At 38.5% G+C, this 16442-nt stretch overlaps 1 protein-coding gene across 15 annotated transcripts in view; it reads right to left on the bottom strand.

Moving 5' to 3' along the window:
- itpr1b (inositol 1,4,5-trisphosphate receptor, type 1b) overlaps positions 1–16012 on the bottom strand; it is a 98633-nt gene extending 82621 nt beyond the window's left edge. For 11 of the 15 annotated variants that reach the window (XM_078247769.1, XM_078247765.1, XM_078247767.1 and 8 more), the window contains exons 1-6: positions 15829–16011; positions 13713–13826; positions 8735–8805; positions 1472–1587; positions 1184–1270; positions 436–594 (exon numbers count right to left, since the gene is read on the bottom strand). In XM_078247769.1, the coding sequence (XP_078103895.1) occupies positions 436–594; positions 1184–1270; positions 1472–1587; positions 8735–8805; positions 13713–13804 (525 nt within the window). In that variant the 5' untranslated portion in view covers positions 13805–13826; positions 15829–16011. Of the gene's footprint in view, positions 1–435; positions 595–1183; positions 1271–1471; positions 1588–8734; positions 8806–13712; positions 13827–15828 lie in introns of all 15 variants that reach the window. The other 4 variants (XM_078247764.1, XM_078247766.1, XM_078247768.1 and 1 more) reach the window with 2 other exon arrangements.
- Positions 16013–16442: the final 430 nt, after the last annotated feature.

The following is a 16442-nucleotide window of genomic DNA, read 5'->3' as shown; positions in this document are numbered from 1 at the left end:
CACTAGCAGGAAATGCAGCATAATCAGCAAAGGTTTAGTCCATGTGGTGCATGCTATATCTAGAGTACCATATCTCACATCCTTAAAAGACTATCCCACCAATTCAACACTGCACTCCTATAGCATTGTCAGATTCACAATCAATATTTTAGTTTTCAAGGGTTCAAATCAATGCAGCAGAACCACAGACATCGTCTTTTTTATTCCATGTAAACAAAAGGAAGGGCACATTGCAGCCAGACCTGGTACTCAGATTGAGCTAATTGTCTTCTAATCTTTAATCTTAAAAAAAAAAAGAAAAAAAAAGAAAAGAAAAAAGCCACATGGAAGTTCATGGGACTTGTTTTCAAACCCTGTGAAAAGTCTGAAAAAATGCATCCTTAATTTCTCCTACTAATCATAATTAACTTAAATCCCACACCCCACTCTACCCACACTGTCTCCCAGGGATCGCAGCTTGTAGAAGGGCTGGATGTAGAACCAGGATCCCTCATTTCCCGCTGAGTCCAGAGTCACTCTCATGGCATTCTTCTCCAACAGTGCAGGGAGGCGCTTGTTCACTGTCAGGTATTTATTGCTTTTCAAGTGCAGCAACTGATGGCAAAACCAGAAACAGCGTTACATAATTAAGAAGTAAGTAAGAATCATATAAACTCTGCATATTTTTGGGGCCCACAACCAACTTAACACAATCATACAACACAACATATGATGTTAGAACCAGTACGTTTGCACTGCAGAGTAGACTCAAAGCGTGCAAGATGCAAAAGTGCACCTCTCTGTATTAGTTAGTATTGTTAAAAATAATTTTCTATGGCAAACCAGGAAACAGTTAGTGCTCACAATAGCAAGCAGTTTGTTGCAACTAGGACATTCTGCACTAGAACATCCTATACTTTCTCACATGTGTATGTCATAGGGCAGGAATGCATGACCATTCGTAGTTTCAGGTGATCTCATACCTGTGTGCAAACCATTCCTGGGCAATGAGCAAAGCAAGATATGACATTACAACTGACAACTTTATAGCACACCTTTGTGCTGTAGCAATTATTTAAAACTCTTCTCTGATTAAAACAGAATCATAGTCAATATTATCAAGCACACAGTGTCGTATAAAGAGCTAAATGTTGCTGCAGATGAGTTAACCAAAACACCTTATCTGATAGGTTCCTGAACACACCTGAATGACATTTCCATACTGGATGACTGATCCCAGCAACTTGCGGTTTTCAGACTCATTCTGTTTCTTCTCTAGGTCAGCAGCATGCTAAAACACAGAAAAGGGAACACAAATGCTCAAGGAAACAGAGGGCATTCAATACCATTTCTGGAAAGAATCATCCTACATACACATTTCACATAATACACAATACAGGGCTGTATTTTTTTGTCACTAATACACTAATCTATTATTTTTACAATGACTAAAGTCAAAGAGCAGAGAAATTAATGTGAAAAGGACACTTACATGGAGTTTGGTGAGGAGGACTGTGTCAGTGGTGCTGTTGCCTCCAGGTTTTGCTGCCTTCCAGAACTGTTTCTGTGCCGAGTATCTGTTCATTGGACACAGTTTGAAAAGGCAGTCTGGGGAAAGAAGACAAGAAGAGTAAGGTAAAGAGCCAAACGTTATCATTTAGTATTAGTTTTTCTCAACAAATACTAGACTGCCTGACCTCATCTTAAAGAGGCGCAACTCAAAAGACAACAGCAACATTTTGTGATATTGTTCCACTGGTAATTCAAGTAACGGGAAAATACATATAAAAATCATCAGCCAGTTTTGACAACTAGTACAACTATGTTGCGTCAAGCCACATTGTAATGAATTTGGCTGTGGATGGATATACAGAGTAAACCCATGTTTCCATGTCTTCCTCTAGTTTTACTACTAGGCAAACATGTCCACTTGTACACACGAAATGTCAAAATAGTAGAGTTATTGCATTGAAACATATTCATGCTCTCCAGAGCATAAACATTTGTAATTTTGAACCCTCTGTGATCTCTCCTCTTGTGCTTATTTCTGGCCAAAACATTGTGAAATACATCATTCTACTCATCCCTTTGATGTGAAAATAGAGCATGAAATGGTGCAGATCAGGTGGGGTGGCCATCACAGGGCATCAAGGATAGATTACCCACCGGGCAGAGCAGGTGTCTGCTCTTTGGGGGCCAAGGAGCTCAAACAGGCAGCTAGCAGCTTCTGGCCCTGAAGGGCAATGGGGAGCAATTAAAGCTGAAACTGATATCTGTAACTCATCATTTTCACATGGGTTAAATAATGAATTTCATAAATGTATTCATTAATGTGTAAATATTTTCCCGTTTTGAAACGCAACACCCCATCTCACACATGCACATTTTAACAATCAAGACTCACTCAAGACATTTAGTCTTCCTGGTTTACTTGCTCAGCTGCATAATAATAATAATAATAATACTAATAATAAGTTTTAAACCAACAATATCTTCCAGTAAGACTGAAATATGCCAATTTGTCCTTGTTGTGCATCAAGAAAATGCTGTAAGGAACAGTGCTACTAATAATTACGACATTGGATATGTTTAAAAATGTTTAATTAATAGTAGTCAATGTTTTCATACACATACAGTATAACTATACGCTAACTGGTACTGAACAGGGGACCCAATGAGCTATAAATAGCCACTGTGGCTGCCTCCATCTGAAATGCGGCCAACACAATCTCCAGGGGTTGGCAATCATGGGCATGGGGTGGAGGACAAGAAGAGAGGAGGCCAAGGACCAATGGAGAAAATGGGGCACTGGAATAACATCTGCCTGCCAGAAATGAGCAATTGAAATAAATGAGAAAAATAAAAATAAAACTGGGACGTATGTGAATGTAATGGGCAGGGAGGTATTTGGCAGAGGGTAAGTTTACAGCCTAAAGCTCTAAAATGGCGTTGTTCTCTCATCACTTAATGAATGCACTTGTACAACTGTTTCTGTTACAACACTCAAAAGTGACAAATGCAGTTCTTTTTTCAATCAATTTTTGCTGCAGTAGTCTACAGTATTACTTGGGTTAAACTGCTAAAACAAAATTTACAAGGACATACAGGACCTGTAGTCATTGCAACATACCTAGTACACATCTAACTGAGCAGACCATCTAGCGGGTAGTTAAGGGCTGTGACTAAAATCACTCCCTATTTAATATATAGCACACTATATTTACCATCCTTCATTCTATTGTGAATATGAAATGTATCCTCTATATTGTGACTTTTTCCACCATGGAGTGAAAAAGGTAGTGTCCATGGTATGTACACTACTTTCTGCTTACAATCCACAATATATTGTGTCGCATTGTATGGATGTGAAAAATACAGCTGTGTGACTCTAGACCTGTCATTGATGACAGGTGTTTTATATTTGGAGTAGTGAATGAGTAAACAATGGAGTGATTTCAGACGCAGTTTCTAACTTGTTTTGTATCTTGTTGTTTGCACATTATGTTCATTCTTTTGTTTTGCACCGGGGACCAGGGAAACACAATTTTGTTCCTCTATGTACTGTACTACACTGTATATAGATGGATGACAATAAACTCTTATCATTAATGGTACAAATTACACCTATGTTTGACAAGTCTAATTGTCCTTTGTGAAAAGGGTCTGGTACAGTATGAGAATTTGTTTTATTCTGTCAGAACAGAAGCTGTCACACAAACAACAAATAAAACTCTTCTCCATCTCAGAGATGATGGTTGTAGTCATGTAGTTGACTGTAGTTTGACTTTGACCACCGACAGTAGTCTTAAAATACAGTTTAAAGCTTGTGGTTTGCTCTTTTACAGTTTGCTATCTCAGTCTTTTAGTTGACTGTTGTAGTTTACTGACTGGCTCCCAGGCATCTCACTGTAATAAAATAAAACGTGAATTTCATGGAAGCTAGTTTTTCCCCCATGTGATCTACTTTTCATTTACAGTACTTTATTTTTTATTAAATTTGCTATGGTAAACTTCCCATCAGCCATGATCTGTTTTGTTTCTAAGAAGCAAATATTACATTACATTTATTAGCAGCAATGTGTACAAAACTCGACGCGTCCAAGGTGATGCATAAAGCTGTAGCGAGTGAAGTTCACGGCTGCTTTTGTTTTAAGCATTACTTGCTCAAAATGTTATCTCTTGCAAAACTGATCTGCCAAAGTTCATCAACAAGAAATTACAGAGAACAAAAAAAATATTCTCAAAGAAAAAGTATTTAGTCTGTTGGGCAGCTCATTTTGGTTTCACTTGATAAGTAGAAATCCTCTTTGTTGATACAAGAATGGGATGCACTTTGTTTTAAGTGCCCTGCATTAGAGTTGGGTCAATATCATTTGGTGTTGCATACAGTATCTAACAAGTTCTACTTTACATTTGCATTTGCATGGGTTGACTTAAGGTGGCAATAGCACACTTAGTTTATCACAGGTTACTCTGCTGTTACTGCCATTTTATGGTGTGAAACCACAACTTTAGATATGATCTGAATAGCTCAGTTAGAAACCGACAAGTAAAGTTGTTTATTTGCATCCCCAAATTAAAAGGCAGGGTCGTGTTTAAATGCATACAACAGTATTACCTATCTGCTGTGCATCCGAACTAAAGAACTCTTCCTGGTACAGAAAACTGGCACATAGGCTGTGCCTCTCAATGCACAGAGCCAGTACAGCTAGCAGCAGATAACGGTGAGTAACAGCTTGCATTTGCACCTTTAGTGCATCAATCCTGGTAAAGAATATATGACATGGACATCCTGGAAATGGATTAGTAACACATCTGGAACCTGAGTCAAATAGTTTTGGATTTAAGGGGAAATTTAAACATTAAAATGTATTAATATTTAATCCATATCTCAATTTCTGCATAAGCACTCACATAAATTACGATTTGAACAACAGCTAGCATGCCCCTTTCTCAAAGGTTCAGACCAGGATGTCATGTTTATTGTGCGTTTATTAAACACACGAAAAGTACAATCCACTCTTTTTGGTCAAGACTATAATTTTAGTGGCATGAGCCATTTCTAGTGGATGCCTTCCACTAAGTGCATGGAAGATTTTAAAAGACCACTCAATGTACAGTACATATCCGGTTACTGAACACAGCTAATGTGATTCACTGTTTGATGTAATTTCTTGTTTTGTTTTAAGTCTGTTGTTTGTTCTTGTATGTGAAAGTCTTTATGCTGCTGTCTTGGCCAGGACTCCCTAAAAAAGTGGATTTGGAAATACGCTCTTGCATGAAACCTTATGTGACCCACCTTTACAGTGGAGTGTGCAGTGGTGACTCAGTTACTTCAAAAGGTAAAGAGAGATTTTGTTTGTGTGTGTAATCTACCCCGCACTGCTCCACAGTGCATTACCTTCATTTTTCCTGATTTAATCTGTTGGCTTAGTAAAAAAATAAACGTGTCATGCGTATATCAAATTCTGTGAGGTAGATCATCAATTTGACTGAACAAAGAAATGCTTCTCCCTTAATGATAATATAATGTTGTTTACAACTCTATTGATCATGCAGGGAACACTGTGCTGTTCAAACACAAAAGGTTGTCTTTTGGTCTGGCAGCCATGGTAGTGTCCAAAAAACAGCCATACCCTGCACCTGCTGTGAACCAACGAGCAGTGCATACTCACTGGAACCGCAAAATCATATGGACAGGGCACACGCTGACAAACTGTCACAACAGACCAATTCATACAACAACTGCCTCAGACGAATCACCAATTCCAGATATACATGGAGTGCAGTACAGTCAGTTCTGTGATATGTGTTGAGTCTGTATTTTGAAGTGTTATATTAAAAAAGTGTATTTTAAAACACCTTAAAATATGCTGCGATCCAATTAAAACCCTACAAAAATACTAAATACAGTCTCAACAATTACCATTCAGTTGAGCACTTTTCTGCTACAGTCTCAACAATAGTTATCTGTTGCTATCCTCCCCTTCACCTATGCTAAGGCAGTGTCCACTGTACATGGAGCATTCGACATTCAACATTCAACATAGAGAGTGGCAAAGAATGACACCTGCCTACCAAAACTAAGCAGCAAGGCTCGAGGGCATACACGCTCTCACAGTAACTGCTCTAGAAGTTGATTTCTGCTTTCGGGAATGGACCAGATTTTTGACAATTTGGGGAACCATGGGAGGCATAAAGTATATCCCAACAACAGAACGGATGAGGGAAATTTATACATTTCTTATTTAGCCTTATTTTGCGCTTTTAGTGGACGTGCATGGACGGTGCGCCTTTGACCTATAGGATTACATTGCAACCCAGTTTGCGGCTGCAGGTTACAGTGTTCTCGCTCAATACTGGAACAATTTCCAAGATTTCTGTTCACATTAGTCACACAATTGCATGGCAAAACAGGGTCCAGGTCGCCGGTTCAATCCCCAGACCGACAGGATAAGATCTGGGTGGGGAAAGTGAAAGAGCAGCGCTTGTCCCTCCCTCATTACCACCACTGAGGTGCTCTTGAGCAAGGCCCTTAACCTCCAACCAGCAGCCAGCAGATCAGACTGTGGTTGTACTGGGCAGCTTCCAGGTATGAATGTGGAACTGTGTGAATGTGACAGGTCGTCGTTGCAAATGAGAAATTGTTCTCAAATCGACTTACCTGGATAAATAAAAGGTGAAAAAAAAAAACTATTTAAAAATTAATTTTCAGTTGCATAGAATTCAGCAGAATTCTGATTCAGAGATTTAATTTAAGTTGTGACCAAAATGAGTCAACGGTCTTTATCACGTTTTAAAAAAATAAACCAAAGACATAATAAACTGTAAAGAAATGTGACATCATATCAAACTATATACAAATGTATCTATGAATCAATGTTGTGGTACAATACTCTTAGAGAATACAGTCCTCCACAGTCAGTGAGTGCATTACCCCCTTCTTGGTTGTAATTATCACTCATGGATGACATTCAAGAGACCATCAGTTATGAAGGGGACATGTTAAATAAGGTTGTGCAAGGGTTTCTATGTATAGAAAGCTACATTTAATTTAATCAAATTGCAAAGTGCACTGTTCCAAGTAAATGAAAATGACATTGGCAGTTGTGTCATTTCACTCTTAACTAATCTACTAAAGACATCCTCCCGAAACCTGCCAAAACGTATAGAAATGTATTTGCTCTGAAGTGGCAGCCAATTTGATACACTTAGCTACACCTGTTGTCACCTGGTCAGATGATCATTCATTTCTGTAGTGACTGATGACAGGGTCAGAATGTGCCATAAAAACTGCACGTTTATGCATCTACCCTGTCTTGGTAGAAACAGACGGATGTTGGTCGCATAATGGTGTGCCAAATGTTTTCTTAGGCCCTTTCTTTCCAAGTGAGCATATCCGAAGGCAACGGCGCTCAGTGCCATTGCTGCTAACCAAGTGATCATACAGTCAACCCCTTTTTTTCAAGTTCATGTGTCCAACCAGATAATATGCAAATATAACCATTCCCATCTCCACATGGTTTCAGGAAGACAAAAGAGACTTTATTTCAATCCAGTGGCCTGCCTCCAAATGTTTCCACAGTGAATCACCTTGCATTCATTCACAGCATTAATGCATGGTCTAAAATCGCAACAGAATTTCAAAACATTCTGTGAGCAAAACATGTCTCAAAGAATTCAAGCAGTTCTGAAGGAAAAAAAAAAAAAAGGGGCTCTTACCCAGAACCACAGCCACTTACTCTACTATTACTTTTTTTAGTAAAGATCTAACAACCCGAGAAACGTATAAGGAGACAATTATGCATACATTTACATTACACAAACTGCAACAACTTACCATAGAATCATCCAAATAACCCAAAAGTAGGGTTGCACGATATTGACAAAAGGTGATATTGGTATATCGATTATGAATATTGCGATATCAATATTAATTTCGATATTTTTAAAAACGTATGTAAAAATTACAAAAGTTACGGGAAAACGCATCAAAACAGATTTATAACAACGTTTTCTTACAACACAAGGTTTATTTCAACTGACTGTCATATTTGACTGAACATGAATAAATTACTAACGACCATGTCTACAGAACATGACACGTTCTACTGGTTGGACAGTATAAAATATATAAATAATGAGAACAGGACACAACTTTTCTTTCGCTTTTCCGATTTGTTCCGTTTTGTTGTCTCTATCAATTTCTTCACTGACACTCTCTCAAAATATGAACACGTGGTACGCTACATAGAGTTTGTCACGTAGTGGACCCGTGCGCTGACGTGCACTAACATGTGCAAGTGGCACGGTAACTGGCCAATGAAACATGATCATGATCAGCGTTTCAAGCGGGCTCTAAATCGAACACAACTAAGCCACACAGCCAACGGACGGGACGCAGCGCTCCACAAAATGAACAAAATGTTGCATACTTATTTACTTACTTTGGATATATTGCGATAACTATACTGAGTCGACAGATCTTGCACCCCTAGAAATAATATTGCGCAACATGATATTGCGATAACGATATTGAGTTGATATATCTTGCACCCCTACCCAAAAGTAATGCATCATCTACAACATGTGCAGCCAAATTAAAAAGTAAACAAAACAAATCCCAAGATACACAACTGCATACTTAAAAGACTGGCACAAGCCATATATTACACTTAAATTGCTGAACATCCTGACTTGACTTGACTTGATGAAGAGATCATCAAGTGAGAAGAAAGTGATTTTAAGGCCTTACCTCTGAATTTCTTGGGTGGGTTGTTGAGGTCGCCTGTGTCTGGTTGTACCACACAGCGGTCATCCACAAGCCTGGGGGCACAGCCATCATGATGATGAGTCAATGATTCAATTACACAAGACACATACAACTTAAATAAACTAAAACTCAATACACCCTCAACAATCATTCAACATTCTCAGAAATAGTATTTTCTTAGGATAAACCCACTGAGAGTCATCATCTTGTTTTCAAGGGGTCCCAAACAAACAACAACCAACCAGCAAACAATTACAAAAACTAAATAGAGAAAGGAACAAAATGAAGAGTTACTGTATAACCTTAGACTACACACAATTAAAAGATAAAGAATGATTAATCTATAAATAAAGGAACAGTTATAGCATTACTGAAAATATAGGCAAATTGTTTTAAAGTGCTCATTTTCAGGTTCATAATTGTATTTTGAGGTTGTACCAGAATAGGTTTATGTGGTTTAATTTTCAGAAAACACCATATTTTTGTTGTACTGCACATTGCTGCAGCTCCTCTTTTCACCCTGTGTGTTGAGCTCTCTGTTTTAGCTACAGAGTGAGGCATCTCACTTCTGTTCCATCTTTGTTGGGGGTCGAACATGCGCAGTAAGTACTGCTAGCCAGTCAGAAGCAGAGTATGAGGGCGTGCCACGCTAGCAGCTAGGCGAGCATTATAACGTGTGTTACAAAGTTATAATTTATCATTTATATAGCGCTTTTCATGGTACTCAAAGACACTTTACAGTAAAACCAGCACATATAGCACATTAAAAACAGATAAGCAATAAAACCAACACATAAAACAAGGATATTAAAAGCAATTACAAACAATAAAACCAGTAGCTATCAGGTGAGAAATGTAAGACTATTGTATGTGGAAAGCTAATCTGAAGAGGTGTGTTTTGATTAGTGTTTTGAATGTGTCCAGGTCAGTACAGTCACGGATGTGTATGGGTAGGGAGTTCCAGAGGGAGGGGGCTGCGATGGTGAAAGCTCTTTCACCCCACGGTGCGTGGTCCTGGTAAAGGCTGGACTACAATAGAGCTGTTTGGAGCAGTTTGTGAACAGCGTTTTCTCTAGAAGATGGTCAGTCCCTTTGGGGAGGACTTTGGGCTTTTTCACTTTGTAAACCTATAACATGCACAAAAAGATATACAACACAATAAAGGAAAGGGGAAAAGCCAAAAAGCATAATATGAGCACTTTAAGATGTGAAAACAAAACATTTTAAAATAAGCAAAATGATCACAAAGAACAGATATTTAAGGTAACTTATTACAAATCAGAAGGATCCCTAAATGTAACCTTTTTCTTTACCAACTTCCTTAGACACAACGGAGACCATAAAGAGGACCTGATCAGAGTGTCTTAGTGAATAATTAGGAATATAACGGACAAAGAATTGTTTTAGTAAAGTTTTACTGTTTAGAAATTGCATGCATTTAAAAATAAATGTATACCAGGGAAACTTACATCTTATATCTAGAGGGAGCCAACTGAGTGTGTACCATAACACTGTGCAAGAGCAATCTAGTATAAATCTGCAGTCTATTATATATAACATCGAGGGGACGAAGTTTTAGAAGCATTCTGATCACTGTATCACTGTCACTGTAGTTCATCTTTGGCAGTATAAATTGTCCTACTTTCTGGAGGGATCTACCATCATTACAAGTTAAAACCAAAAACTTGAATCTGGAGTTGAGGTTCTGCTTCACACTAAGTAACATTGAATAGGTATTTGTTTTATCATGCAGTAATTTGTTACAGCTGACAACCAAGTTTGTAGAATATTAAAATCAAATTGCAGGGTCTCTTGAATTTCTGATACAGAAGCTTTTGATGTTTATATAATAGCATAGTATCATCTAGTTGTGCAACAATCGGAAAAAAGAACGAGATCATTAATAAAAAAAATAGAGAAAAGAATTAATGGCTGCATTCCAATTAAATGGGTCAGCTCCAGGGTCCTGGGTTAATGGGACAATGAAATGGAACAGAGCCATTGTTAACAGTATTACTAACAACTGCCAAGTCAAAATGTCTGCTGTGAAAAAGTCCCAACTGGACATAGAAACTGTGTGATTTAATCAGTTAGCTCATTCGTGACACATGTGTTATGGTTGTGTATGTGTTTCAGTTTCCGGTTTTATTTTGTAGTCTGTTTTCTCCCTTGTCATGTCTTGTTTTACTTCCTGTCTTTTGGTTTTCCCACCTTTGTGATTGTCTGATGTCTTTCACCTGTTTCCCAGCCCTTGTGTCTTAATATATTATTAATATACCGAGTATTATGAAAGGAAACATGCATCATGGGAGAAGCTGTCAACCAAGGACTGAGAGAATGAAGATAAAGATTTCTGAACATGGGGCACAAGTAGATAAGATGGTAATATCTGTACCAAGAGAAGAGCCTGGGCTTCTTTCTTAAAGAATGCCATAATCTACTGTTGGAGGCTTTGTTTTTTGTTTGGTTTATTATCACATTTGTGACATGTATAAATGCAGTTTTGTTTTTGATCACTGGGTGGAGCATTGTCACCGGAAAGTAGGGCTGCAAAATTAAATCGCAATTGTATCGAAATCGCAATATGGACTAATGCAATATCCAAATCGCAGGGGGGCGCAATATTTGTTAATGGCAAAACATGTGTCAAACTAAATTGAATTAAGTATTGTGGTGCTGCAGAGAAAAAAAAAAATCTTTGTTTGGTACAGATCCTCGCAAAAATCAAACTATAATCATTTTAATTTCTTTCAATGTTAATATTTTTCAATGAGAATAATGATACAAAAACGATCATTCTCTCCAATACTGTGAATCATATCGCAATATCAGTCAAAATAATCGCAATTAGATATTTTCCTCATATCCTGCAGCCCTACCGGAAAGCATATAGCTAATCCACAGCCAGAGGTACACAGGTGTGTGTGTGTGTGTGTGTGTGTGTGTGTGTGTGTGTGTAAGGGGAAAGCAAACAGCTTTTCCCCGTGTCAGCGTGGCTTGTCAGTGGTATCGTTTTATTAGTGTTTAACTGGAAAGCAGAACGAAACGTACCTGAAATGAAATGGACAAACTGAAATATACCTACGCTACGGTGAGCATGCACCGTCATGAGATAAATGGGTCACCGCACTGAAAGATATTTAATGTAAGGACATTGATTTATTGGCAGCCCAGAACACGCGTCCAAACAAGTTCTCACCGCATTGGCCTCATGTAGGTCTGGTTAAAAGACTCAACATCTACTTTAGCACCATTATTCCACCTTGTCTTTCCAAATAATATACTAAATATTTTGGTAAAACACGTTTTATTTTTTATTTTTTTAAATGAATAGCTCCATCATACCCAGGAATTCTGGGGAAACCCCTGGGAATACCACCAGGTAGCAGAGCAGCACAAATAATACAATTCAGTAGGATGCTCTAGCCAGTCTAGTCCGTTACATCTTTTTATAGCTCATGCAGTATACTCTGCACTGCAGGAGCACTGTGATGATGAAGGAAGAAAGCACATGGTGTGAGAGTCTCCTCTACAGGAATGAAGAGCCATAGCCTTGATCACACTGATGGCTCGATGGTGTTTTAAGCCTCCAACGTCGCATTTCAGACAGCTAACCCTAACCCTAAACATAACCATTGCCGCGCTGCCTGGAAGGCGACGTTGGGGGCTTAAAACACCGCACTGTATCTAAGTTCAAGAAGAAACCTCATTGCATTGTGGAATACAGGATCATGGCTGTATCCCATCTTTCTAGCATCAGGCCATTGGGTGCTATCCTCTCTGAGCAAGCAGCAGTGGTCCAGGTGGCTGCAGCCATCTCTCAGGGGTCACATTCAGTATGCTGACAGCAAATGAAACACCTTATACAAGAGTGCTATTTATAGTTACGTCCTCTAAGCTCTTCTCTTTAACAGTGAGCCCTCACAGCAGCGGTGGGGAGAAATGATTACTAGGCATACAGTAAGAACACTAGATGGGAAATTTGACAAACAAGCTCGGTCATGGTGGCAGTCTTAAAAGCTGTGCACACATTTGTTGCCATGGTGGGTGACGCATGACACTGAACTGTGAAAGAGCATGGTTTCTGAGACCTGGCAAGGAGGAGTGCTCTGCACTGCCTGTGGTGATTGGCAAATAGAATTGTGACATGGCAAGAGGAAGATTGCAGCACTTAAAATGAGAGGGAGGAGATGACAACACCAATGCTGTGCTCATTTTCACCTATGGACAAGAAAAACAAACACCCAGGAAAAAAAAGGAAAGAGACAGGCATGATGCAAGAAAATTAAGTCTGGAAAATGGAGCCTGACATGTCGGATATGCTGTCAGATATGCTGGACGGGGACATTCACATGATCAATGATCACCCTCTCTCTTCTATTATCTTCTTATAGTCTTTTGATAATTCTGTGACTGTCAAGCACAGAATAAGATACACGTTTAACTTGTTGCCTAGAATTAGGGAGGAGGAAAGACGTCAAGTACTTAAATAAATGGTGCTCAGCATGTAGCAGGAAGAGACAGGGTAATTTGAGGCCAGAGTACCAACTGAGCACAGGATATCAAGGAAATAAAAGGAGAGCAATGACTATAGCAGGATCTACCACTTCTCAAATAAGATAACTTTATTCTTAACACATTAAACATTTTTTATTTGGCGTCAGCGTATCGATTGTCGTATCGCACGAAGAAGGACAACGATATATTGCCGTACTGATATTTTGACCTACCCCTACTTAACACTGCCTCTGCCGGTCATCCAGGATTCACAGAACTGTAGTTGCATTTGTAACTTTCATTTGTTTTGTAACCTGTTCTATTTTATAGTTGTGTATTCTGCACAGTGGGACAATGTTGTCTGAAACTCTGTCCCTCCATCAAGCACACCTGGAATCCTGCAGCAGGGGAGTGGAGGTAGAGAAAGGGTCATGACAACACACATAAAAACAAGCAGACTTACCCTAAAGTGCTGATAAATCCACTGGTGGAGCCCTCTGCATACAGGGAACAAACGTCCCCAATATGGAGGAAACTGGACATCTTGTCCGACATGGTTCCTCAGGGTTGACTACACCTGCAAAAGATTGACACCAAAGGTCTTTAAAGCCATCACCACATATAGCGGAGCTCAATCAAATCACACGCTTGGAGCCACTATAAAAAAACATTTCACTCACTCAACTGAAAATTAACCAATGACAATTTAAATAATCAATTAGTTGTTTAAGTCCTTTAGCAGGTACAAATACAACATTTACTTATACTAATTCAGTCCTGTATCCCAGTCCAGGGACTGTTAGTGAAGATTATAAAGTACACTTTGTTAAAAGACAAACCCAGTACCGGAGACAGACCGTCTTCTCTCACCTACTTGACTCTCATGTAATATATATTCAATTGCTGTATATTGGTCATAATTTATTTAGCCATAATAACACTCTGTATAGTTGCAAGATACCTTGTTGTGTATACATACATAGTATTCTATTTATTATTCTAATTTAAAGCAAAACTGTGTAACTTTTTTGCCTTAAAATGACAACTTTAAAATCATTTTGATGCTACTTTGACTTGTACGTAAAAAGGGAGAATGGGGCCTCTATCCCCCTCTGTGCCCCAAACGCCAATGTAACTTTGGGGAGCGAGTACAAATTCTATGCTAATGCTGCTTATGTCGTGTGTTGTTGCACTTGCTTGATGTTTGGCTGTGTTAGCAAAGTTGTCAACTCGCTAATTTTAGATCATAAGTAATGTAGTCATAACAAATGCACGTGTACAGCTGTCCATATTTACGACAACAGCGTTTAAGTGAGTTACACTAAAACTGTAGGGGCGCTAAATCACAAAGAAATAGTACACAATGTTGGTTTAAATGCCCTCTTTTTTTCTGTTTCTGAGTGATAATAAAAAGATGCTGAAAACCCATTTCCAATTTCCCATTCCCAACATTTGCTTGTTACAGCTCCATGTTCCACACATATAAGTTGTGCATAACTGATAAAGTTGAGAAGAACTTGTAAACAACAACAGTTGTGATAATTGTGGGGATCCATCATTACTTTTATGACACTGCCTTTTCTTCTGCTGGGGTTTGTGGACAGTAGGGTGTAGACCATCTGAAATGTGTGTAGCCCATCCTCAGAGCACCACCTACTGTAAGATCATGAGTAACAATTGCAAGAACAGCAATAGTCTAAAAGCAATAGCATTTACATTAAGCATTAATAAGAAGAAGAATAAGAAGAAGAATAAGAATAATAAGAAGAAGAAGATATTTCCCTTCTATAAATTTGGTCTGTGTATTTTGTTAATATGGGTTTGGCCTTCAATTTAAAGCATGCATTTAAAAGGCAAATACAATGAAAGATAGGAGTTGATAAACTGCTTCATTAATTTATTCAAGATGGACACATTTGTGTAAAACGCATGCATATAATTATTATGAAATTAAATGCAATGAAAAATACATGCCAAGTAAACTAAAGTTTTACTGTGCACTGTGCTATCGTTAGCTGTGTGAAACCAATACATGTAGCCTACATCTTACATTTAGGTCACCATTCTTTAGTCTGTGTTAGGTTGAGAAAAAGTGGTTAGGTGGGAAGGAAAACAAACACTACATTTTACCATCGTTTTAGCTGGAAATTTGACAAACTCACAGTTTGCAGCACTATCATCAAACAAAAAGGTCTCAATCGAGGAGAGTACAAAATATGAACATTTTCATTATTAAATTTACGATTATTTCTATAATATCGATGGGCCGTATTAAGCTAAAGGTCATATTTACCCAGATTCAGATGTTCCACACCAACTGTGACTACACAGAGTTTGTATTTTGTTTAGTAGAGCGTTTTGTGACACATTTAAACTGTTTTCTGAGATGCCAAATGGGACACAAACATTTCTGCTAGCTAAATTAATTGTCAAGTCGCCTCATTTTCTGTCGCACGAGCTGCAGCAAAACAGCAACAAATGAACGCGTGGGCTACTTCCTTGACAGGGATGCTCACAGCTTATTGACAAAATGAACAATGCCCTATAGCTGGAAAACTACAGATAGATAAGGACTTTACCTGGCACAAATGAAAGAAGGCGTCAAAGATAGAGAGAGAAAGAAACGTGTGAAGAAGTGGGTCAGCACAGGATAATTTCCACAGCGCTATCCTCGGTTAAGTCCATGGTAGTGAAACTCCAGGTAAGAGCAGGCTGAGCGGCGGTTATCTCTGGCAGCAGAATGCGTCCTCGGCAACAATCCGCTTCTTACCTCCTCCACATGTCACTGAGGAAACGCCCCTTTCGTTACTATTTATACTGCAGCACAGCTTTCTGGGTAATATAGTTTTTTAGGCATATTAACTGCTGTCACGTAAAGTGCTCTTAACTGATACTCATTGTTGACTTGATAGGAATTTAACAAGCCTGTTTATTTCATAATTTTTTTTTAGATATAAGGTTTTCATCTTGGAGGAGGATAAACTGGTAGCCTTATTGAATTCAGTTTTATTCAATTATTTATTCATCCCCAGCAGAGCATACATCTCAATAGAACAACGTTATAGGCTACAATGCAAATTATGTTTTTATTTTTTATTTATTTTTATTTTTTTTGGTTTTGCAAAAGAGCAATATAGTAATTGTGAAACCTGGAGTTTTTATTAACCAAAGAGGGTTTTCACGGCGCGTCATC

Source organism: Sander vitreus, chromosome 4 (assembly GCF_031162955.1).
Source record: "Sander vitreus isolate 19-12246 chromosome 4, sanVit1, whole genome shotgun sequence".
NCBI lineage: Eukaryota > Metazoa > Chordata > Actinopteri > Perciformes > Percidae > Sander > Sander vitreus.
This window is presented reverse-complemented; position numbering and strand designations above follow the sequence as displayed.